The following is a 24,157-nucleotide window of genomic DNA, read 5'->3' as shown; positions in this document are numbered from 1 at the left end:
AAAGATCATAAACTATTAATAATAAGAGTAATCTAAAAAAAATAAGAACTAAATCATGTAATATTTATGTGAGTTCTTACTATTAATATATTTGTGACATGAATTATATGAGAATATAAATTTATAAAATATTAAAATTTTATAATAAAATATTTTTATTTTGAATAAAAATAACTATTAAATAGTATTGTTGATTTTATCATTATTATTATTATTATTATTATTATTATTATTATTATTATTATTATTATTATTATTAAAAGAGAAATAATAATTTTACTAATGCTATGGCCTAATATTTTTAGAATCACACTGTATAAATTTAGTTAGACTTTTATAAATTTTTTTATTATAATTATTTGTTATTTTAAAATTTTTAAAATATAAAAAATTTATACTGAAATACCACATTAGAAGGTTATATATAGGTTACTTTTTTCGAAAGCAAAATTTATAGTTTAAATTTATATGTTTGTAGATATACAATTTTATTTGAGTTCCAGTCAAATATAAAATATAAATTTCAGTTTTTATTCATTTTTATTCTATTTTTATCTTTTATTGTAATATGTAGGAGATAGTTATGGCCTTGGTCATCCAAAAATTTTAAAGAACTATGTCTACATATGAGATATATGTCTAAGAAAATAAAAAATATTATATAATTTAGTAACTTTATATGTATTAATTTTTTATTATATAATAAATTTATATCTTAATTATTTAGCTCTCTAATTTTTTTTACTTAACTAATTTAATATTATACACTCAAATTTTTATACTTATCAAATTAGTTTTTATATATTTATCTCTATATCTATTTTTAAGAAAAATTGTTTGTTCTTTTAATAATAACATATTTAACATTTATATTATTATATAAAATATTAGTAATGACTTACAGAATTATGTTCTAATAATTATATTGTGTATCTTAGATGTTATTTTTTGCAAAAAAAAATACTCAGTTTTTCGTTTAATTTTACATTCTTAAAAAAAATTACCAAACTTTTTTTTATCTTAACTTATTTAATTCTAGCTATCATTTTATTTTGATATTTGTATCTTATATTTGATTTGATTACAGTATTATACCTTTAAGTAATTAATAATTTAAGATATTTTCAAGTAATTTTAATTAATAATTTTTGTAACTAAATAGTAAATACACTATAAATGTTTGGTCCATTATAATTTTATAATATATTATCGATATGTTGTCTCTTTTATGTAATTGTCATATCAAAAATGATATTATAAAAAATAATTTATAAGATTTTTTCTTTATATTTGGATAAAATCAATTCAATAACTATATATTATTCCTAAATTACTTTTATGTAATGAAAAAATCTAAAAAAGAAGTTAAAAAATTTGTCTATACTTACCCTCTATATTAAAAATCCTAGATCCGTCCTTGGTAATCTAATACAAAAATATTTTATACACTATTATGATTAAAATATTTTTTACCATAATTTTACACGAATATCCTAAAAAAACACGAGTGACTCTTTTTGTTTTATATTTTTACGTTTTCTGCTTCTCAATGCCATTTCTTCCTTAATTTTAAAACTTATATCATGGAATTAACAAATAATATGTATAATCATGGATATACAAATTAAAAAATAAAGAATTTTTAGTTAAATAAAAATTAACAAATTAATATCTTAAAAAAACATAAACGTTGATAAAAACTAACAAATTTACTTCACAAATCGTGGTGATTTTGTAGATTTTATATTTGTTTTTTTTAAATTTTATATAAAGACCACGTTTTATATAAATATTAAGAGAAAAAATAAAATTAACAGTGAATTTAGTTTTAAGACAATCTGGTATAATTGATTTTCCACTAGTTTATTTAAGTAAATTATAGAAGGTATGACATTATGAATTCAAAATTTACAGATGCCAGTTTTAATTAGTGGATTCACAAAGTAAAAAAGTAAATCTTATTAATAAAACTATTATGAAGATTTTTAATAAGAACAGTGTTATATGACTAACAAGTATTATCATTTTTTGTAAGCACTTAGTCGCAGAGGCCGAACTAGATGAAATATTAGAGGGGGGCCAAAAATATTTACACAATAAAATAAGACTAAAATAAAAATTTTAAAGGGGCCTAAACTGAAATTTACATATAATTTACATGTAAAAAAATTAAAATTAGGGGGGTCATTGCCCCCTTTCCTCCTACCTGACTCTGTCCCTGCTTAGTCGGTAATAATTTCTACTCATATTTATAGAGATTTTATACACAATATATATACACTTTACACATATGTTTATTAAAGTTTTGCACATACACATGAATCATTACCATTTGTACTCAAAATTTTTAGAGTTTGAACATATAAATTAATAAAATTTATCTGTTAAAAATAATTTAGTATTTATATTCACCAAAATATAAACAAAACTACTAAAAATTACTAATTTTAAAAAATTTATCTTTTAATAATAATAATAATAATAATAATAATAATAATAATAATAATAATAATAATAATAATATCAACAGTACTGTTTAATAGTTATTTTTATTCAAAAAAAATATTTTCTTATAAAATTTTAACACTTTATAAATTTATACTCTCATATAATTTATGCCACAAATACATTAATAGTAAAAGTTCACATAAATATTACATAATTTAATTTTTTTTATTACTTTCATTATTAATAGTTCATGATTTTTATTAATCTAACATTATAATAGATTTTCATATTAAAACCCAACCATTAAAGTTTTGGATAGGAATTATCCACTTAAAAAATACTAACAGATTTTTTTTCTTTCAAAACAAAGGCCCACATAATTTTGGTCAGCCTATTTACTCTTTTGCCCTGCTACTCACTAACAATAAGGCCTATCATTCTAACTAACAACTTTCACCCAATTCTCCACATGTCATGTGTTCATTCGTCAGTCAAAATTTAGCCACTCTTAGTCACTATAACCTTGGCCACCAAAGAATTACCCTTATTATTATTAACTTAAGGAACTATTTTTGGGATTTTAATTGTGTGTTGAGTAGATGGTATTGTCACTTTTTAATTTAGATGTAAGAAGAAAAATGGTGCAGAACGTAGATACGAAGTGTATAGATGCTTTACACAAATGTGGTGTCAGGAATAAAAATTAGACCGTTCGATTTTTGAATACACAAATCAGACCTATTTGTATTTAAAAAATTAAAAAAAAGTGGTTTCCACATCCATGTCTAACACCTACATTTTTCACAATAATACACAGCACATACATACTTCTCATATCCAAAAAAATGAGCCATGGGAATTAAGATCCAGATCCAGATCAAATTTCACGTATACTTGGTTACCCATGGTTATATAGTATAGTCTTTTTTTTTTTTTATGTCAAGACCCAAACCGCCAAGCCGGTCCAGATCTAAAGAGAAGCAAGCTCCAATTCCAACCCGACCCGAATTCAAATTACACGGATTTGTCTATGAAGCGCCGCCGTCGTCCCTTTGTTGCCTTCGCCTATAGTATAGTCTTATAGTTGTAATAATGGATAGAAACTCTTATTGTTACGTAATGTCTACGGTTTGGAGGCTAGCGAACCCATCGTCCTAAAAAAAATTCCCTAAAATGTCATTCATATCATGATTCACTGTGCATACAGCATACTGCATGCTCAACTCTAATGGGCTCAACCCACCAAGCGGTTCATTCCCCCTAGCCCAAAATCTACCGTTGTTCTACGATTTTCTCTTTAATAAGTCAAGTATTTTGATGGATTGACAATGGTCCATTAATATTTATTTTATCACTAATTTCTTAACATTATCATTTTTCTCCTTTAATATTTTATCAAATTATGACAACGAAGTTTTTTACCTTTGGGTTTCTTGAAAAGACAGATGATAAAGGGTGAGCTTCATGCAATGCAACACAATAATATATATTCCCATGCTTAATAAAAACCAACTGAATTGAAAAAGGTGGTCACAATTAATTACTTAATATTTGGCCCTTATCTATAAAATTATTTGTTGCATGGTTTTAAGCAAAGATGAAACAAGTAATTTGCATTGCGTAACAAAACTAATTTCTTATTACCGCAACACTGAGTAATACTACTACTACTACTACTATATATATACATAATTTGTCACATAACAAAAAAACGTGTAAACTTAGCATACCCCTTCAAATCTCCCATAAAGCAAATCTAAAACCATAAAAGGGTTCATTTAATTAATTCCTTACATGCTTCTTATGAATTACAATATCCAAAATAATCATGGATCATAATAATAAGAATCATGAGGAAATGCATGATGGCAATAAGCAGCAGCATTTCATGCACATGACATTCTTCTGGGGGACAAAGTCCGAGGTTCTGTTCGCCCAATGGCCTGGAGACAGCCAGTATTGGATGTACGCACTCGCTCTGCTCTTTGTCTTCGTCATGTCCTTCCTTGTCGAGTGGCTCTCCCACACACGCTTCACCAAACCCGGTTCCAGAAACATTGTTGCCGGTCTGGTTCAGACCTTGCTGTACCTCCTTAGAGTTGGTTTGGCCTACCTTGTTATGCTGGCGCTCATGTCTTTTAATGGTGGTGTGTTCTTGGTCGCTGTGCTCGCTCACGCTCTTGGCTTCTTCTTGTTCCGTAGCAGGGCTTTTTCTAAACCGCCAAATCATGATCTTCCTCCAATGTCTTGTTAACTAATCAGGGTCTATGCTGCTCTTTTCTTTTCTTTTTTCTTCATGAAATAATTATTACAAGTTCGATCTTCTTCACATTTTCATCTTGGAATTTTCAAAAATAACAAATGATGGAACATTGTATGTCTTTTTAATTGATAAAAAAACAGGTATTAATACACCAAACATGATAAACACATCAAGCTATACATTATTTGATTTGGTCCTTGATCCTAACACATACTTGGTCTCTAACTAATGATTTACCGATTTTCATTACAAAAAGTATTTCAGCAATGATTTGTTTTATTTCATCCTCGTATTTCCTTCTAAAATAAAATATTTACACAGTATACCCTGCTGGATCTCTCTGCATTGCTTTTTTTAAGGACCATATTCTACAAATTGCTTGAACAAAAGCTTCCAAGAGGTGTTTTTAATTGATTAGTATTTTTAGTAAAAAAGAAAAAAAGTGATTAGTATTTATAGGTGGGCCAATTATTTTGTGACATGTCATCATTTAACTAATGGAATGACTAATAATTTACAAAAATGTTATTTATATACTAAAATTAGTCACTAAAATCAGTCACCAATGTATTTGTGTATAAATACGTATTTGAACATATATTTTATATTGGTGGTTGATTTTGGTAGTTGATTTTGGTGTACACATAACATACCTCAACAATTTAACATATTTTATTTTTAAATGACTAATATGACTAATTTATTTTTTGAGGACCAATTCAAAGAATAAATAATTTTTTGGAGATAAATTTGATTATTAATCTAAATTATAGTTCATAAAAAAAAAAAGAAAGAAACAAATAAAATGATTAGTAGATTGTCTTTATTATAAAATTTATTAAATATATATGACATTACAAAATAACATAATAATAAACAATAATTTTAATTATGGTTAAGAAAAGAAAAAAAAAAGGAGAGACAGATTAGTTAGTGAATTCTCTTTATTATAAAATCTATTAAATATATATGACATTACAAATTAATAGTGTACTGGCTAATGAGTAGCGGCAGCCTCAGATAGTCAGATGTCCCGACTCCAATTATTGAGAGCATATTGCAGAATGATTCAGGTCAAGAACTTCTCCATGACTAGCTACGAGGTGGCCAATAAGGCATCATCTTTCATATGATCGATGATGATGAGTGATGACTATGGTCACTTTTATTTAATCATAAAATGATAACCCTAGCTATGCCATAATAATAGTTAATCATAGATTTAATTATTCTGTTAGTCTCTATAGTTTTACAAAATTTTTAATTAGATTCTTATATTTTTTTTTCTTTTAATTAGGTCCTTACACTAAATTTTTTTTAGTTGGGTCTCTATACAATTAAGCTAATTATTACCAAGAGGGACCTAATTGAAAAAAAAAAATTGGTACAAGTACCCAATTAAAAAAAAAAAGTATAGAGACCTAATTAAAAATTTCGCAAAACTATAGAAACTAACAGAATAATTAAACTGTAATCGTATTTTTACTATTAATTTATATCCGGGTTGCCTTTTAATTATATGATTCACGTACTAAGAAATAATATATGCTCAGAAGTCAGAATCGCATCCTATCCTTCATTGACTTATAACTTTATTGCCCTCCTCAACATGTGCTGCATATTTTTTTGGGCAGGGCTAATGGAATACGGGCTCACAAGCCCACCAAAAATTGTGACTAGTATTTTCGGTGCCTTGTTTTGGGTCTTTCTTTAAGTGGGTTTTAAAAGAATAAATTCACAGAAGGGATATAGTAATGACTGTCTAGAGTATACTACATGCCATACTAAGAAAAAGTATAGGTAGACAATAATATTGTTGAACAATATGAAGTTTATTAGCCATGAATTATATAAAGAGGAGTGTTAGAGGGCCAAAAACTTTTGTAATTTGTAGCCATCAAGTAGCTATTAATAATGATTTTAATGGTGTGAGATTTTATCTAATAATATGAAATTTCTTATTTTTCTTACATGCTGGTCAGAATTTAATAAAGTTACTGACTTTTCTCTAAGATATGCATATAATTAATAAGTTGCTAATAGCAAAGGTACCTAGAGTGGGAGTAAGATAGGATTGCCAAGGAAGGAAAGAAAGTGTGAAACAACAGAAGAGACATATCAAGAGTTGGACTAAGAGATGGCCTTTACTTTATTTCACCATGGATGCAGCTTGAAAGAAAAAGTCAGGGAATCTAAATCCTTTTATTTTGTACCACAAACAGCAAAGAATCCTACTTATTTTCTACGTAAAATCCATTACAAAATATTCTACAAATCTTCTTACTACGGGACACAACGCGTGACTTGCATTGCAAATTGTTCTTGTTATGGTAGATTGTTTCTTCTCTTGTCCTATATGGAGTTAGTCAAATAAAAGACAAGTTAGTTTGTCATTTTTGGTTGACGTGCCTTGCATTCTATCATAGACACGCATTTGATTGTAAATACAACCATATTATTACCTATACGCTAAACATTAACCATTAAATCTGCTACCTGCTTGTATATATTTTGAAATATAAAATATTATTGAATGCTTATATATATATATATCAATAACAGATTTAAAGTCTGAATTTTTATATACATATAGCATTTTCGTTGAACATAAAATACATACAAGAGAGAGCAAAGTAATTAAGGCATAACTAGAGCTGAATTATTATTGCAAAGGATTATAAAAGACATCCTTATTATTAATTTTGAATTCTGATCAAGCTAAGGCTTAGTTCTAAGCTATAAGCTAAGAGACTCGTCATGGCTCATATTATACAAGATGTTATTATTGATCCACCCTTAATTCCAAAACAAATTGAGCCATAATTATTGCTAGCTAGCTAGATAGTACTAGTATTGATCATCCTACACTATTCTCCATGTGATGAGATCGGTATAGTAGGGACCCTGGAGTTCATTTTGTTCTTTATTCCTTTTCAAGAAACCGCCAAGATCACCATCATCATTATTATCATTACTATGAACATGCAAAATCTCATAACAGAGAGAAATGGATGCAGAATCATATCAATAGGTCCACTCTTGAGGCAGAATCATATCACCCTGCTGCATATTTGGCTGTGATTTCCGTGATTGCCGCTTCTGCAGTGAGTACATGCCGTCCCTGTTACTCACCAAAACATCTAAAAAGTACAAACACATACAAAATCAAATTACATTGGATATTCTCAGTCATTTAGTATTATTCTCATAATTTAATTGATATGAAAAGTGTTACCATGCAGGGGAGGGAAGCCAGCAGCTGCTTTAGGTCCAGAGGTGACAGCCATTTGTTCAAAGTGATGTTGCAAAGCTTGTACCACTCTAGCTGGTATAAGAATATTGGAGCAACCTTTACCTGACCAAAAATAACATCACAATCCTGTTATTATTATGTCATGCTGTATATAGTACTATAATATCAAAATTTGCTCATACATTCATTATTTTTCCCTCCTTTTTCAATTGATCTTGTTGTTTTACTTTAGCCTAAAGAAATGCCATTATAGAATCAATCATATAACATAATTAGTCATCAATTGGATACTTGCCTATAGAAATTTATGTTTGATATTTTATAAAAGAGTTTTATTATATTATAATAGAGAAATTTGATTATTTGTCTAAGTTTGATTATCCTGTTAACTAAAGAATGTGTAACCCAATATACACAAATATTAATTTATTTGATGATTTATTTTTAGTATGTATATATATATATAATATCCTTTATAGAAAATAATAGGATTAGAGAAGATTATGTAGCTTAAAATTTAAACCATTGTCCAGAATATTAGAATATTATTGGATCAACTACTTCCACGACCGGCTAACAAACTAGCAAGTATCAACATTAGGAAAATATCCCAAACCAAAAACAAAAACAGGAAAATATGGGAAATACAAATACTTAAATGCCTTTAGAATAAAAAACAAAAGTTGTGCTCTAATTTATTCAATCTCCCTTTGGTGTCAATTTGGGTTAAGTGTAAGTTACGAGATGACACAAGCCCATGATATTATTGTGAAAAAATAAAAACTAAAATGTGATAGATGCTAAAAAAAGGGTATAGTAGTACTAAAAAATCTGAGAGTTAGTTAGATGAATATACCAGGTGTGGTCCGTGATGAATGAGTAGTTGCGGGACGTGGCAAGAAAACACCGGTCCCTGAAGAACCACCTCCTCTTGAACCGGAAACAGACCCAAACGTTGATACCTCCGGAGCTGCCCCTGTTTGACGCGTTCTAACTCCGTTACCAATTTCAACTCCGATAACCCCTACCTTCTTCTCTTTTTGCATCATTTTCTTCTTTTCTTCACCAAATCCCAACTGCACCAACCCAACCATTCATATAACTTAATAAATAAATATGTTACCTATATATTTTTCATTAGTAATAGATGTATGTACATGCATCATTTTTTATTGCAATGGAATACAATATAATTACCTGAATAGCTCGAATTTGTTCCTGGATTAATCCAGCATGATGAGTGGGATGGTGGTAGAGTTTGATGGTGTTGTCGGGAATTGAGAGAACGTCGTAGGTTGTTGTTTCGAAGGAAGAAGAATCATGGCTGATCCCACCAGAGGAGGCTGTAGGGCTCTCCAAAGAAGATGATGAACCCATTAAGTCCCACATCTGCTGCTGCTGCAACATAATAATAATATTCAGCATTCATGAAAAGGAAGAAATTAACAAGAGCTAGTAGTAGAGAGTAGAAGAATACCGAATCGAGAATCCAAGAGTCAATGGGGTGTGCCATGTTAGGCAGAGGAATTGGGACTCGTTTGGGTATTTGTAGAGATGAATGGAAGTAGTGATGATCACGTGATGAGAGAGTAAGAGGTTGTTCATTGCCCTTCCCCTGCTTTTCAGGAAGGAACCGGTAAGGTAGCAGTGATGATGATGATGATGCTGATGATGTGTGTAGGTCAACGCCCATCTTTAACTAAAGTAGTTATCATCAATTTCCAATCAGGATTATCATTATACCCTTTTGCTAATGCTTAGTAGCAAGGGTTTTATGGAAAACAGAGTGAGTGTGTGTGTTTTAAGGAAGCAAGTGACTCCGTTTTATGGGGCATCAAATATTACTACCGAGACTTAGCTTAGAGATTTGCTTTCTTGGTAATGCTATATATATCTCACACATTATCCCACAAACTAGACAAAGGGACACCAACGTTAATGCCCAACAATTTGTTTCTTTTTTTTTATTATTTGTTTTATAATTGCCTCTCAATAACAAATATAATAACATAAGCGAAAAAAATAATTTATGCCTAGGTGATTAATTAAATTAAACGGAATCTAACTAACATCAAATATATAAAATTTGAGGTCCATAGCCATACAATTATACGTAGAGAAAAGGCTAGATGACTATACAAAATTATTATTTTTAGTTATCAGTTATTAATATTTAAAGAGTGAATATTCCACCCGATTTTTGACAATTACCTCGAAAGGACTACGAGGCTCTAAAAAAAAAATATCCAATTTGGTCTCTGATTTTTTTTTTGGGACTGATTAGCCCTTGTACAAAAAAAAACAATATTGATTGGCGCAGGGGCTAATTAATCCATAAAAATAAAGTTCAGGAGCCGAGTTGGTTTTTTTTTATTAAGGGTCTCGTTGTTTTTTCGAGATAATTATTGCGGACTTAGGAACCATTTAGGATTTTTTTTCATTAAAAGTAGATTAAGTAATAACAAAAAATAATAAATTCTTATATTTTTGATATTTTTATTGTCGCACATTCAAATTCAAATAAGAGATCTATAATGGCGAAAGGGTTGGTCCATGAGGGAGTGTTATGAAGGGTTTTGATGGAGTTCAAGGGTCAGCTTTGTTAGTTGGACCGTACATTTAACCAGCTGTGCATCTCACCTGCCATTTGTTGGATGAAGTTGTAACCACACCATGCGAGAATCCCTCTAACACACAATATCCATATAATATTAATGAATCACATATATGAAATATGAATCCATGCCAAAGGCCATGTAGGTTATTAAATATTTATTTAACTTATTTCTCCTTGCTTGCAAAGATCTTATTATAAGGTAGTTCTTAGGATTTTAAAATTTTACTTAAGTTTTAATGCAATGATTTCCTCTTGCATAATTCAGATGCATGTTTTTGCCACGAATTATGGTTGGTTTAGTTTGGAAGCAAAACACAATAGATGTGCAATAGAGACTGAATCATGCATGTAATGCTGGAAAAGCATGAAATCTAACCGTTCACATTTCATGAAAAGAACTTGTTTGAATGGCGAAATCACGAGTCCACACGCAATCGCGTGGGTCACACTCACTGCACTAGTGAGACATATTCATATGATCTTGTTTGAACACAATTACATTTTGCATTTTGTCGGGTCCTACCATTAGCGTTTACAACCTGAGCCTTATTAAAGCTTATGATTAGATTAGGTTAGATTTATCTACCCTTTGCCACAAATGTATCGAATAAAACAAGACCGTACCACGCGAAGTTATGTGACTGTAATATCAAATATGTTAAGGATACACTAAAATCAATTACTAAAATTATTTATTAGTATAAAATATATATTTAAATATAAATATATATAAAAAATAAATTAAATTATATAGGGTAAAACACTAAAATAAGTCAAGAGGAAGAAATTTTTACGCAAATTCGTCAAACTAAAATCTAGTTCATAAATCAATCAATGCATGTTTATATGTAGTTTGAATTAACTAGATTCGAACTTGATCTACACATAATTCGAATTATGTTGCTTCGAATTATACACAAAACTCACACACACTAATTCGAATCAACCTGATTCGAATTACACACATACAATAATTTGAATCATGTTGATTCGAATTACACCCTCATTTATTAAAAAATTAATAATTTATTAAAAAATTTATTTAAAAAGTTAATAATTTAAAATTAAAAAATATATATTTTATTTCATATATTAAAAAAACTAACAAAATATTTAATTACGAGACTTCTTTAAAATATTAATGAGTCCATACAATACTCTTTTGTCTATTTTTAATAGTTCATAGAAATTTTTTAATAAAATTTTTAAAAATTATATGGTGAGATATTACATGATTACGCATGGGAAGTTCAATCACTCTGATTCGAATTATATGGTGAGCAATTCGAATTCTATACGATACTCTTCTGCCCATTTTTGATAGCTCATGAATATTTTTTAATAAATTTATTTTAACTATACCACAAAAAAATATTTTATTCTATGCAAAATAATTTAAAAAATTGATTAAAAAATGTTAGGAGTACTATAAAAATTTGTAATGTTCTAATGACTTAGGTAAATACATGCATGTACACAAATTTTAAATAAAATACTCTACATAGTCAATAATAAATTAGAAATTAAAGAAAATATTTTATTCCATCCAAAACAATTAAAAAATATATTTTATTCTATACAAAATAATTTAAAAAATGGCTTAAAAAATGTTATGAGTATTATAAAAGTTTGTAATATTCTAGTGATTTAGGTAAATACATGATAAAAATATATTTTCTTTAATTTCTAAATTATTATCGACTATGTAGGGTATTTCTTTAATGTCCTAAGTCATTACAATTTTTTATAGTACTCCTAACATTTTTTAAGCCATTTTTCAAATTATTTTGCATAGAATAAAATATTTTTTGTTGTATGATTAAAATAAATTTATTAAAAAATATTCATGCGCTATCAAGAATGGGCAGGAGAATATTGTATAGAATTCGAATTGCTCACCATATAATTCGAATAAGAGTGATTGAACTTTCCATGCTTAATTCGAATCATGCAATATCTCACCATATAATTTTAAAAAATTTATTAAAAAATATTCATGAGCTATTAAAAATGGACAAAAGAGTATTGTATGAAATTTGAATTGATAGCTCATTAATATTTTAAAGAAGTCTCGTAATTAAATATTTTGTTAGCTTTTTTTAATACATGAAATAAAATATATATTTTTTAATTTTAAATTATTATTTTTTAATAAATTTTTTAATAAATTATTAATTTTTTTAATAAATGAGGGTGTAATTCGAATCAACGTGATTCGAATTATTGTATGTGTTAGTGTGTGTGAGTTTTGTGTATAATTCAAAGCAACATTATTCGAATTATGTGTAGATAAAGTTTGAATTTAGTTAATTCGAATTACATATAAACATGCATTGGTTGATTCATAAAATAATTTTTAGGGATTTGTGTAATTTTTTATTTCTCTTGACTTAATATAATAATTTGTCCTTATATATATTTATACATAAATATATTGATAATTAATTTTAATGACTAATTTTAGTATATAAATAATATTTTTGACTAAGCTTATATTTATCCTGGTTTCTCTTCCGTGAACACATAACAAAATTTAATGAATGTGAAAATAGCACTTAGATTTCGCTTTTGCAGTGATTGAATCAAAATTTCTTGTGTGCCTCTGAGAATGAATGAATGCTTTTATTTTGTTATTTATTTTATTAATACTTTTAAGAATAATAATAAAAAACAAATAATTAATTGAAATAAAATATTGACTTATTTTCCTAGTAACTAAGTTTCTTGTGATTGAATAGTGTGATAAAACAAAACAAAACCGCTGAAGAAAATGCCAACAGATAGAGAGCAGGTAGTTGTTCAGTTTTGACGCGTATATCTTAATCACCATTATCAGATCATTGATTCATGAGTTCCCGCTGCTGCTATAAACTTCCACAACTGGTTTAGAGTTAAATATGATTACCAACAATTGTATCATAAACCAATTTTGTATATTTATATTTTTCCATCACATTAACTCATGCAGAGAAATAGAGATATTATTGAATTATTTAACACCACAAAACAAATTCAAACTAGGGATAATTTTGACTAACGTTGTCACTTGCCAATTAAAATTCACAAATGTAAATTTCCCAACAAATTTGTCGGTCAGAAAAAGCTTGACATTGAAAAGGAAAAAAGAAAAGGTAGGTACCAAAATTTATAATATGAGGACACGTATGCATGTTAAAGTTAAAATATCTAAAACAACAAAGATTACGCACTTAGCATAGTTGATTTTGAGGAACAAGAAGAGCATACACAAATTGAGATTGAAGCAGAAAGATAGATATGTCGAGTGGTAGATCAATTGGGGTGGCCTTGGACTTCTCTCATGGAAGCAAACTTGCTCTGAAATGGGCTATTGAGAATCTCATCCGAAACGAAGACACCCTTTATGTGATCCACATCAAGCCCCCTCAATCTAGTGAATCTAGGAATCTTCTGTGGTCTACAACTGGTTCTCGTAAGTTCCTTGATACTTGATAATACATCTCATGTTTTATTTGGAATGGATTCTGATTATGGTGTCTGAATTTGGGGCTTGAAGCTCTGATCCCTTTGGTGGAGTTTCGTGAGCAGGAGGTCATGAACAACTATGAGGTCCAAACTGATCCTGAGGTCTTGGACATGCTTGACACTGCTACTAGGCAGAAACAGGTTCTTTAATCTCTCGGATTAGCTAGGTTTTTGTTCTATAGTTTGATTTGGTTGTTCAAGGTTAGTGTTATTACTTTGTAGGTGACGGTGGTAGCAAAGATATACTGGGGTGATCCAAGAGATAAAGTTTGTGAAGCTGTTGAGGACTTGAAGCTTGACTCTTTGGTAATGGGTAGCAGAGGCTTGGGTGCCATTCAGAGGTACTAACTTTACTATTTATTGAAAACCTTCATGCTTAACACTGTTTTGTTTTCAATAAGAACAAGTTAATGATAAACATGTTGATTGCAGGGTATTGCTGGGGAGTGTTACAAATTATGTAACTACAAATGCAACTTGTCCTGTAACAATTGTCAAAGACTCTGCCCCTTCTACCGCTTGATCATGCTGTTGTCCTCTGCTGATAGTGGTTTTAGTTTCTGTAAATAAATAAGCTTTGTGCTGAACTGCACATACATGATTCAGTGTGTCTTGTTGGAACCAGAATTTTGTTGCTAGAATGATGTGCAATGTCTTTAGTTTATTATTATAAAGTGACTACTATTCACATGAATTTGTTTAGCATCTAAAGTTCTCAATTATCTCCTTATTAAAGTTATTATAACTTTTTGGTTTTAGGACATTCTCTTGTCTTGTTTATACATCAATGCTTGTCAATGAATCCATCCAAAAAGAGAACTGAATTTTTCTCTTCCTCAAGCAACCCTACATATTACTACTTACTACTTACTACACTCTCTTTCAATAGGCTTCATATTAACCCCGTGTATCCAATGCTTTTTCAATTGTCTCAGCTCATAAGCTATTCCTTTTACTTAACTCCATTGTCTTGTCTTTTTCATGAGCTACTAACAAACTGAATTCTGATAATGCGAACCTTTAGCACTCACTATCCACGCTGACCCTGGGTTCATCATATATACAATACAGTAACTTTTTTGTTGATAACATTTTTCCATTCCTTTGACTCATAGTCATAGATAATTCAATGTTACAAGCTTGTGACGATGATGGCTTTCTTTACACATTTCATATGGAATTACGTTTAGGGATGCTTATGACAAAAGTGGGATTACCAACTTTATATTGCAGAAGATCAGTAAGAACATCACATCACAGAGAATAGCATGCGAATTTATCATAGTTGTATAATCTTAACGGCCCTGCAAACAACAAGTCGTTGTAGTATAGTGGTGAGTATTCCCGCCTGTCACCCGGGTGACCCGGGTTCGATCCCCGGCAACGGCGAATTGATATTTACTTTTTGCTGCTTACCGATTTGGCTAATGAAACAAGCCAACATGGGTTCTAAACTTAAGCTTCCACGCCACCCTCCTTTACATACACACACAATGGTTGCTTGCAAGTAACGAAAGATCCCACAAACATTAATTACATTACCTACTTACATGGTGCATTTTACAAAAGCATCAAGCTTAGTATCATGTTTTTTAGTTCTTCTCTTTGTTCCTCCAACGCAGCGGCGCAGGAAATGTCAGCTTCCACGACCAGCATTCACATTATGGCCTTAGATGGCATCGTGAACGTGAATTCCCTCTTCACCTTAGCGCTTTTCGTTGGCCTCACAATCACCAGCCCTGACACTGCCTTTGTTGGTGGTAGTGGCGGCATAGACACCGCCTGCGCTGCCGGGACCTCGGTGGCAGAAGGCCTCATATCAAGCCACGTGCACTCCTTCAGCTGCTTCCTCTTCTCCAGCCTCATAGCGCTGGCCCTCAAAAACATCATCAACATAAGAAAAACCGTTGAAGATGGGGATAACATTGATGCTTTTGGTGGTGGTAGTAATAGCAAGGTGGTGCACTTTGCAGCTAGCTTCATCGGGGAGGTTAACGCGGTGTCATTGAGGGTGGGGACACTTGTTTCGGCTTTTGGGTCGGTATTTGGGTGCGGGTTCTTGGTGATGGCTCTGGTGGATTTGGTGCAGATCAAGTTGGGGACTTTTGGTTGTGGAAGTAGCCGTTACAGTATTGCTGCTGTGGCACCTTTGCTTGTTCTTGTTCCCACTGCGCTTCTCATCTATGTTTCTCTCGTGCTCTATGCCTTCACTCGTTAGTTAAGCTTATTATTTATTGAAGGAACATTGTTTTGAATTTTGAATAATAATGTTTAATGAGTCAAACAAAGGCTGAAAGAAGAGACCTGCTAATGGTATAGCACTCAAATTTAATAAACTATGGTTTTTTTTTTTTTGAATATTATAATGTGCAATTACTTACTCCTATGGTGTTTCAACATGTGAAATTTATGCAAATCTTGCTGACCACTGAGTCTCCTAGAGAGGTTATTCCTCTGTTCTCATCTCCACCTTTCCCAGAAGTCACATTCACAGATTCACCACTTCTAACAAATTCATCTTTCCTTATCCAATTAGCAACTTATGTTTTCCACCTCTCCGAACCAGCACCTGCTTATCACCCTTAACATGTTTTAAGTTGAGACCAGTTTGGAATATAGATTGGAGACATGGCAGTGCCAGTCAACAAGATTTTTCATCAAACTCCATTATTCCTGCCTTCAAGATGTTCTCTAAAAGCTAAATTATCAATTGATAGTATAAAGGTAGTGAAAAAAAATAAAATAAAAGAAGAGGGAGATGGATTGTTGGACATATTGAAACAGGAAAAATTACCCATTGCTTAAAAGTTTAATATCCATCATGCTGCTCAGCAAATACTAAAAATTTATTTTTCTTTGATAACAAATTGCACATTGCTGATATGGAGTTATGGACGATGAAACTGAAAAAGAGCATCAACATCTTTCAAACCGATCTAAGTTCAATCCACCTCAACACTATATACAAAGACTAATCAGTAAATGTAAACCCTCAACCTACAAAATGAAGCTCAAACAAGAAGCACCATCCATAACAGCCTTGGCCCTCAACTCCTACCCTGGTTGTTCCACAACTCAGCTCCTTCCAGAATGCTTCATAAGGCCTGGAGCTCCTATCAAAAAGGAAAGGGGTTAATAGGATACTAAATCAAGTTCATTAACGTTAGACTTTGAACATAAATGTGATCACGGGTACCAAGGGGAAAAAAGTTTATGTGAATGCAAGCTTATGAACATAAGACAAGAGTGATAAGAAAGCAAGCAACTACCTCAGCGTACACCAAATATCTCTTGTGGTGGATCATATATACTTGAATCAGGAAAAATTTCCTCAAAATCTTGTTTCACTTTGTTTCTCAGAAGTGGATGAGGCAAGAGCCCTTTCAACAGAATCCTGAATGGTAGCTCCTCTGGTGGATCTGGAGAATTTTTCATGTCCTCATACACATTCATCGCATCTGCAGGAGATCCATACTTCAAGAAGCCTCTTATAACCTCAGTATAGGTCTGAGAATCAGGGTAGAGATTCTCCTTTTTCATGCTTTCCCACATTTCCATTACTTCGTCCATCTTTTTAGCCCTTGCCAGTGCAATAATCAAGTCCTTATACAAGTATTTATCCGGAATGTACCAATCTTGCTTTTGCGTCACCTTAAAAACCTGAAAATTCGCTAACATACTTGTAAGACCAACAGAGCAAACACCACCTACAAGTATCAATATAGAAATAAATTTCAGCAAAAAGGGCATGCCCCCAAATCCAATAACTATATCAATACTCTCTTGATATTAACTTTGATTTACTATTCAGCTTAAAATGTCATTAGAAGCACTATTAGTGAGAGTTGATTAAACTAAATAGTATCCTTCAACCAAACCTTAGAACAAAGCATGTTAGTACTTAGTAGCAATATCTCTAACAGACATTCTAACAAACAGGTTACGGGCAACCAACAAAACAATGAAAGAGTGAATAGAAGAGAAGATAGAGAATGAGAAAGAAACCGTGAGGGCGAGAGAAACTTCTTCCTGGCGCTCAAGCTCAGTGAGAACAGCGATCAAGTCGAGCTTCAAGAGCCTCAAGACATGGTTTTTGATGAACTTGTGAAGTTTGTCGTGGTCATCCTTGAAGCGCTTCAAACCTTGAATGACAAAGAGCGCCTCTTTGCCAATGAGCTTCTTTCCTCTCCAAAGTGGGCCTCTGGGCCTTCCGTCGTGGTAGTGCCGGAAACACGACGCCGTTTTGGCAGAGTCAAAGACTCTCAGTAATGGTGGCAACAACAATGAAGAAGAGTGGTGGGTGATGGTGTTGGGAGTTGTGGTGAAGTGTCGAAGGAATACTGAAGCCAAACGAGCCCGTCTCAACATTGTGAAGCAACGACGAGACGCCATGATCAGTATAACGCTTCACTTCATAGTCATGAATTATAGTTATTACTTATTAGAACCAGTAATCTAACTGGATTACTCGTCCAACCGCGTAAATGATTGGTTGAACTAATTAATCCGGTCATAATAAAATATAAAATTATAAAAAATATATTTAAAATTCAAAACAAAATTTAAAAGTATGAATCAAGGTTCTGAAAACCGAATCGGTCATCGAACCGTTTTAACTACTGGTTTATTGGTTCATAGATTTAACCGGTTTGACCGTGATTGAACCAAAAAAACCGTTTTATAATAAAATAATAAATAAAATATAAATAAATACATTAAAACATAATTACAGTCTAATATAAACTTTAAAATATTATCCAAATTAAAAATACTACATAAATCAGAATGTTATGATCTCATTCAAATACAAACTCAAAAGTCAAATAACAAAAACAACCAACCAAACATAAAATGCCAACATCCAACTGATCCAAGTTTGTCATTCAATCTTATTAGTCATTTGGGATTTTCATGAGATCAGCTTGACTTATTCCATTGGATAACTTTTAGTAAGGTATAAATCCAAGTCAATATATGGAAATGCAAACCAAAAACTGAATGTTTGCAAAACATTTCATTGATCAAATGCTGAAATGCGGTGAGATCAAATAACAACCAGCAAGCATCGCAAAGCAAAACAATCATATTCATCTTGGAACGACACAACACAACCCTACCCTAATCAATTAATGCTTCAAAAATTAATCATGCTTCAAGCCATCATCAACAAGGTTTAGAACCAACAATTAATCAATGTTTCAACAATTATTATTACAAAAAACAAAATTCATACCTAGGGTTGAAGAATCACAAGTACAAAATCCGAATAGAAAATCCAGCAACCCAATACCAAAAAATAAAGACAATCTCAATCTCAGGAATCACAATAACACCATTAATTTAGCAAATTAACAAATTAACAATTTGATAAGAACAAAGCAACCCAATAATCTCAATTTCAAGAATCACAACAATTTAACAAACTAACAAGTACAAAATCCAATTTAGCAAAATTATTCACAATTATTCAACAAACAACAAAATTCAGTAGTTCATACTTCACAGCTTAACTAACAATAATTATTCACAATTATTCAACGAAGTTCGCAGTTCAGTTCAGTAACTTCAGTTGAATCAGTTCACATTTCACAGTTCGGAGAGCAATAAAAAATCAGTAAATCACATAGTTAACAAAAAAAATTACCTAGAACTAGAAGCTAGAAGAATCAAACAATTACTCAATCATAGTTAATAAATCAAATTATTCACAGAGCCACACTTCAGTAAATCAGTTCATACTTCAGTGACTTCACAGTTCACAGAGCTTCGCAGAATCAAACAATGGTTCAATCATAGTTAATAAAAAAATTATTCACAGAGCTTCACACTTCAGTAAATCAGTAAATCAGTTCACACTTCAGTGACTTCACAGTTCACAGAGCTTCGCAGAATCAAACAATGGTTCAATAATCAATCATAGTTAATAAAAAAATTTACCTAGAAGCTAGAAGAAGCCTTCAACAGAGCATGCAAGAGGGAGACAGAGACACCGAGTGACCAAGACAAGGAGCAGTGGTGGAGCACCTTCGAACGGGCTTCGAACGGGACAGTGGTTGCGGAGAACAGATCCAGTGCCGGCGGCGTGGCTGCGCAACGGAGGAAGGTTGCGATGGCTGCGCGATGGAAGGGAAGGTTGATATCGATGGCTGCTGCGCAGTGGGGGGAAACTGAGCGAGCAGACGGTGGCTGTTCGACGGAACGACGGCGGCGGCACGAGGCAGTGGCTGGACGGAGGTGAGGGACGGCCAGGAGCTCGATGAGAATGAGAGGAGCCCTGCCCTGGACCGAGTGTGAGAGAGGCAGAGGCGTTCACGTTCTGGAATCTGGCACGGGAAGATGGACTGATGGAGTTAGGGCTAGCTGGCTAAGTGCAACAGCTGAAACGGCGACGTTTCATTCCCCATTCAAAAAACCGACCGGATCATGGTTCGGTTCGACCGACCGGTTCAATTCTAGTTTTTGAAATTCAATTTTGGCATTTGTCCGAGTCTTTCTTCAGCGGTTCATGGTTCGACCGATTCGACCGGCCGGTTCGAACCGAATTTCAGATCCTTGGTATGAATTCACAAACATATTAATATCAACGGAATATCAATTCTTACACATAATTAATATCTCAAAATTTAAAAGTATGAATAAAAAATATATTAATTATTAGTATAAAATATTTTTTTAATTTAAATAGAAAGAACAAAACATAATACAATAAGTAAATCAAATCCAAAAAATAATCTCAAAATTAATATCTATATTTTTATTGGACAAATTTAAAATTTGACTAATATTAATTTTATTTTGATTTGCATCTATATTTTTCATAACATTGTTATAAACTAATTAAAAACTAAATTCACTAATTATACTAAATCAACACTAACTGTGTAAGACTAAGAATCAACTCAATCAATACTAAGAATCAAATCTATTCTTCCAGCAAAAAATTTCAGCTCATGGATAATTTTAAATTCAATTATGATAATTTCTAGCAACAAAAAATTTAGCTCCAAAGATAATTTACAGCAGCAAAAAATTTAGTTAAGTGGTTATTTCAGCAAAACTGTAACAAATTCAAGATTCAGTGATTATCAGCAACAAATTCAACTTAGAGATAATTTTCATCAACCAAAAAATTAGCCAGTGATATTTTCAGCAACAAATTCAACCAACAACAACAAATTCAACTTACCACAGCAAATTCAACAATTTCTAGTTCAGTCATAATTTACAGCAACATTTAGATCAACAACAAGGCAAATGAATTGATTTTAGCAATTCAGCAACATCTCAACATACAGGGAGAAGGAAAGTCCGGAAAAGAGAGAACAGGGGACTCACCAACGGTCCACGGTCCACGCGACGACGACGAAAAGAAACCAGAAGACGGCGAGCGACGACGATCCCACGGAAAGCGATGAAGCAAGCCACGACCCCACGAGTTGCCTCTGCCGCTGGCGACGAGGAGCCCAGGGACGAGACTGGAGTGAGTGAGATGACGAGGAAGGCCGCGTGACGAACGACGAGACGTCGGCGAGACGAACCACGAGACGCCGGCGAGTGTGACTGAGATGAGACTCAAGTGAGATTGAGAGAGACTCAAAAAATGAAGGCGAGACAGAGACGTTCTGACAGATGAAAGAAAATGAAGGCCACACAAACACACGAAAGCGGGAGAGATTGAGAGTGAGTGCCTGAGTGGTGGGTCTACTTTTTCTTGTCCTGGCCATTTGGGCCAAGGCCCAGAACAGCCAAGACCAAACCCAAAACAAAAAACCTCCCACTGCAACATATTTAGTTATTTACAACCCCATTACAAATTTACCAATTAGGAGAGTCAGATTCTCTCAAATACTTAAATACCTCCCTTTTGTATATGCATTTAATAGTAAATTTTGAAACATTACAATTCAATATATTGAAAGGTTAGTTCCCTTCATTATTTCTTCAATGATTGGAAAGTTATTAAGAAATAATAACGTTGAATTTTTCTGATTTGGTTTTGCCTCTGGGTTGAAAATCTAACAAAATCTACATGTACTATATTGGCAACTCTTAACAGAAGTTTACTGTGATTTACGTTTAAATAAAAAAATAAATTAAGAAAATATCCTCTCCGTGAATAAAAACACCAATGCATCCTTTTTGAATGCGCGCATAATAATCATGCAACAAACTAAAAAGAATGTGCAAAAAGAAGCAATTAAGATAAGATAAGGTCCATAAGGATACATGATATGAAAGAAACCTAATAATAAACAACTTTGATTTCAATTATTGAAGGGTCTATAAACTACAAAGACCTACTATATAACATATATACCATATCTCTATACCAAATCAAAACTGGACAGCCTATTAGCATAGAATAACTTAAAATAAAATAATTGGAACAAGAATAACTTAAAATTACGAACCTTAGCTATGAAGGGTAGGGAAGGCTTTGATATGGTGGTTGTGGCTGCCCAGCAATTTGCTTGTATAATTGCGTAACATCCTTTAATTTTCAGCGAGTGTCCACTTTCAATGCACGAGTCTGTCATGAAGAAAAAAGCTATGTAGATCAGCTAGTAGGCTTTGAAATAATTAATTAAGGAATGGAACTAATTAACATCTACCATTTTGTATAAGTTAATTATTAAGATTGTGACTTGGCTTGCAAATTAAGATCTAGAGGTAACGCCACTCTGGTCCATGCTTTATTGACATTATTAGAAAGATATGATTGGGTTCGCATCCAAATCATACTTAGGAAGAAAATCATCCAAAACATTTGTCTATCTCTTTAGGTAACTATCTTTCTATATAGAGTATTATTTCTTTTCCATTTCTCTGGGGTCTTTATTAAGTTTCATAATTTTATTTCTCCAAGTTTGTGCATGTTATCATCATTTTTCTTTTTTCATAAATTTGAACAAAAAAATAAAGAAAATTAATTATGGCTAGTCACAGTCATTCTTGAATATAATGTTGCCCACCAGAACCAAATAAAAGTCCAATTGCTTGGCATGATTCAGACAATGCAAAAGAAATTAAAAGAATAGTTTGTAATTGAGACTTAGACAATTGCTATATTTAATTGAGACTTAGTCTAGGTTCGTGATTGAGTTCTTATGTAATTAACTAACTAATTATATAACCGTCGAAATTATAATATGTTCATGTGAGGACAGATGATACAACTGGTGAATGTTTGGCTTTTTTAATATAAAAAGAAAAACAGCATAATGTCCCGAGTTTGATTCCGCAGCATAATTTATTAAATTAAAATACAAGTCCAGCGACATAATTTGTTTTAGCTGGAAGTGGTTGTCCCGAAGGTGAAAAAAAAACGTGTTGGTGTTTTTGTTGTGTTTACAATACAATAGTTAATCTCTTGAAGTTTTGGCTTCTTCTTGCTCAATAATTAATTCAAGATAAAATTTTACATGAATTGCTCCAAGTCTCTAATGGACCAAATTAAAACATGACTGCTAGGTTTTATGCTGACCTGGTCTGAGTTATTTTACATTCAACTATGAATTGAAACTTATTTTTTTGTTTTACTCGCTCTATGTATAATATTCAGCTGACACACACACTCAAATAATAAAATGATATTGATATAAGGTGACTAACATTTTCTGAAGTAAATACATTTGTAAAACAAAAAACAAAGAATTAATTACTTTTAAACTATTTAGAGGATTCATAGTCACACAGCTAAAAATGATTAATCTAAAGACAATTAGCTTTCTTTTTCATAGTTTAAAGTAATGATATGAAAAACAGTGGTGGCATCTGGCAACGTCGTCCACCCTGAAGCCAGCCTGCCACAGCCTATACTTCCACCTCACTGCCCTACGTGCACACGGACTTTGTCGCATTCTACCTTATACTAAGATTTACATATATGATACTTCAACAATTTAAATTAAGGGTAACAAAAAATAACTTCTATATCCCAATAATTCTCAATAAATTATATTCAGTTTGAGTTGTTACTTGTTAGAGTTTAGACAACTATTAAATAAACATTAAAAAAAAAACAAATTTAACTGTACAATTATATAAAATATTTTATATTATCACTACATTA

The 24,157-nt window shown here is 31.7% G+C and overlaps 5 protein-coding genes across 12 annotated transcripts; 3 read left to right on the top strand and 2 right to left on the bottom strand.

Annotated features, from left to right (window-relative positions):
* Window positions 1-4,226: 4,226 nt before the first annotated feature.
* Window positions 4,227-4,935, top strand: LOC107629039 (copper transporter 1). Its single transcript, XM_016331721.3, has one exon. The coding sequence runs from the start codon at window positions 4,277-4,279 to the stop codon at window positions 4,700-4,702; it is 426 nt and encodes a 141-aa protein (XP_016187207.1). The 5' UTR covers window positions 4,227-4,276; the 3' UTR covers window positions 4,703-4,935.
* A 2,413-nt stretch (window positions 4,936-7,348) lies between these two features.
* Window positions 7,349-9,916, bottom strand: LOC107629035 (uncharacterized). Of its 2 annotated transcripts, none has more exons than XM_016331715.3 (5): window positions 9,442-9,916; window positions 9,162-9,362; window positions 8,821-9,040; window positions 7,947-8,066; window positions 7,349-7,851 (listed from the first exon to the last, which is right to left on the bottom strand). In XM_016331715.3, exons 1-5 carry the CDS (start codon window positions 9,655-9,657, stop codon window positions 7,736-7,738), a joined length of 873 nt encoding a protein of 290 aa, XP_016187201.1. In that variant the 5' UTR covers window positions 9,658-9,916; the 3' UTR covers window positions 7,349-7,735. The 2 variants fall into 2 exon arrangements, with proteins under 2 accessions (XP_016187201.1, XP_016187202.1); XM_016331716.3 differs by having other exon boundaries at window positions 9,162-9,359; window positions 9,442-9,825.
* Window positions 9,917-13,726: 3,810 nt separating this feature from the next.
* On the top strand, window positions 13,727-14,782 carry LOC107629040 (universal stress protein PHOS32). Its single transcript, XM_016331722.3, has 4 exons — window positions 13,727-14,032; window positions 14,117-14,226; window positions 14,308-14,426; window positions 14,518-14,782. The coding sequence occupies exons 1-4, from the start codon at window positions 13,858-13,860 to the stop codon at window positions 14,606-14,608; spliced, it is 495 nt and encodes a 164-aa protein (XP_016187208.1). The 5' UTR covers window positions 13,727-13,857; the 3' UTR covers window positions 14,609-14,782.
* An 843-nt stretch (window positions 14,783-15,625) lies between these two features.
* Window positions 15,626-16,465, top strand: LOC107634099 (uncharacterized). Its single transcript, XM_016337677.3, has one exon. The coding sequence runs from the start codon at window positions 15,671-15,673 to the stop codon at window positions 16,301-16,303; it is 633 nt and encodes a 210-aa protein (XP_016193163.1). The 5' UTR covers window positions 15,626-15,670; the 3' UTR covers window positions 16,304-16,465.
* Window positions 16,466-16,858: 393 nt separating this feature from the next.
* On the bottom strand, window positions 16,859-21,767 carry LOC107629042 (protein THYLAKOID ASSEMBLY 8-like, chloroplastic). Of its 7 annotated transcripts, none has more exons than XM_021117871.2 (5): window positions 21,421-21,767; window positions 20,023-20,636; window positions 18,091-18,495; window positions 17,355-17,745; window positions 16,859-17,198 (listed from the first exon to the last, which is right to left on the bottom strand). In XM_021117871.2, exons 3-4 carry the CDS (start codon window positions 18,475-18,477, stop codon window positions 17,356-17,358), a joined length of 777 nt encoding a protein of 258 aa, XP_020973530.1. In that variant the 5' UTR covers window positions 18,478-18,495; window positions 20,023-20,636; window positions 21,421-21,767; the 3' UTR covers window positions 16,859-17,198; window position 17,355. The 7 variants fall into 7 exon arrangements, with proteins under 7 accessions (XP_020973530.1, XP_088366225.1, XP_088366224.1 ...); XM_088510099.1 differs by having other exon boundaries at window positions 16,859-17,189; XM_088510098.1 differs by having other exon boundaries at window positions 18,091-18,490; window positions 20,023-20,408.
* Between the last annotated feature and the right edge of the window lie 2,390 nt (window positions 21,768-24,157).

The sequence above is a fragment of the Arachis ipaensis genome, chromosome B3 (genome assembly GCF_059453495.1).
Source record: "Arachis ipaensis isolate K30076 ecotype BB chromosome B3, ASM5945349v1, whole genome shotgun sequence".
Taxonomy (NCBI): domain Eukaryota; kingdom Viridiplantae; phylum Streptophyta; class Magnoliopsida; order Fabales; family Fabaceae; genus Arachis; species Arachis ipaensis.
Note: the sequence above shows the minus strand (reverse complement) of the source record. Positions and strands in the feature narration are given on the sequence as shown.

Excerpts from the sequence above, each read along its gene's own strand:
- LOC107629039 (XM_016331721.3), top strand. The coding sequence starts at position 4,277 with ATGGATCATAATAATAAGAATCATGAGGAAATGCATGATGGCAATAAG.
- LOC107629035 (XM_016331715.3), bottom strand. The coding sequence starts at position 9,657 with ATGGGCGTTGACCTACACACATCATCAGCATCATCATCATCATCACTG. Across the intron at positions 8,067-8,820 it reads TTCATCACGGACCACACCTG|GTAAAGGTTGCTCCAATATT; the intron begins GTATATTCATCT and ends ATTTTTGGTCAG. Across the intron at positions 7,852-7,946 it reads TGGCTTCCCTCCCCTGCATG|ATGTTTTGGTGAGTAACAGG; the intron begins GTAACACTTTTC and ends TGTACTTTTTAG.
- LOC107629040 (XM_016331722.3), top strand. The coding sequence starts at position 13,858 with ATGTCGAGTGGTAGATCAATTGGGGTGGCCTTGGACTTCTCTCATGGA. Across the intron at positions 14,227-14,307 it reads CTGCTACTAGGCAGAAACAG|GTGACGGTGGTAGCAAAGAT; the intron begins GTTCTTTAATCT and ends ATTACTTTGTAG. Across the intron at positions 14,427-14,517 it reads GGCTTGGGTGCCATTCAGAG|GGTATTGCTGGGGAGTGTTA; the intron begins GTACTAACTTTA and ends TGTTGATTGCAG.
- LOC107634099 (XM_016337677.3), top strand. The coding sequence starts at position 15,671 with ATGTTTTTTAGTTCTTCTCTTTGTTCCTCCAACGCAGCGGCGCAGGAA.
- LOC107629042 (XM_021117871.2), bottom strand. The coding sequence starts at position 18,477 with ATGGCGTCTCGTCGTTGCTTCACAATGTTGAGACGGGCTCGTTTGGCT. Across the intron at positions 17,746-18,090 it reads AAGTTTCTCTCGCCCTCACG|GTTTTTAAGGTGACGCAAAA; the intron begins GTTTCTTTCTCA and ends GCGAATTTTCAG.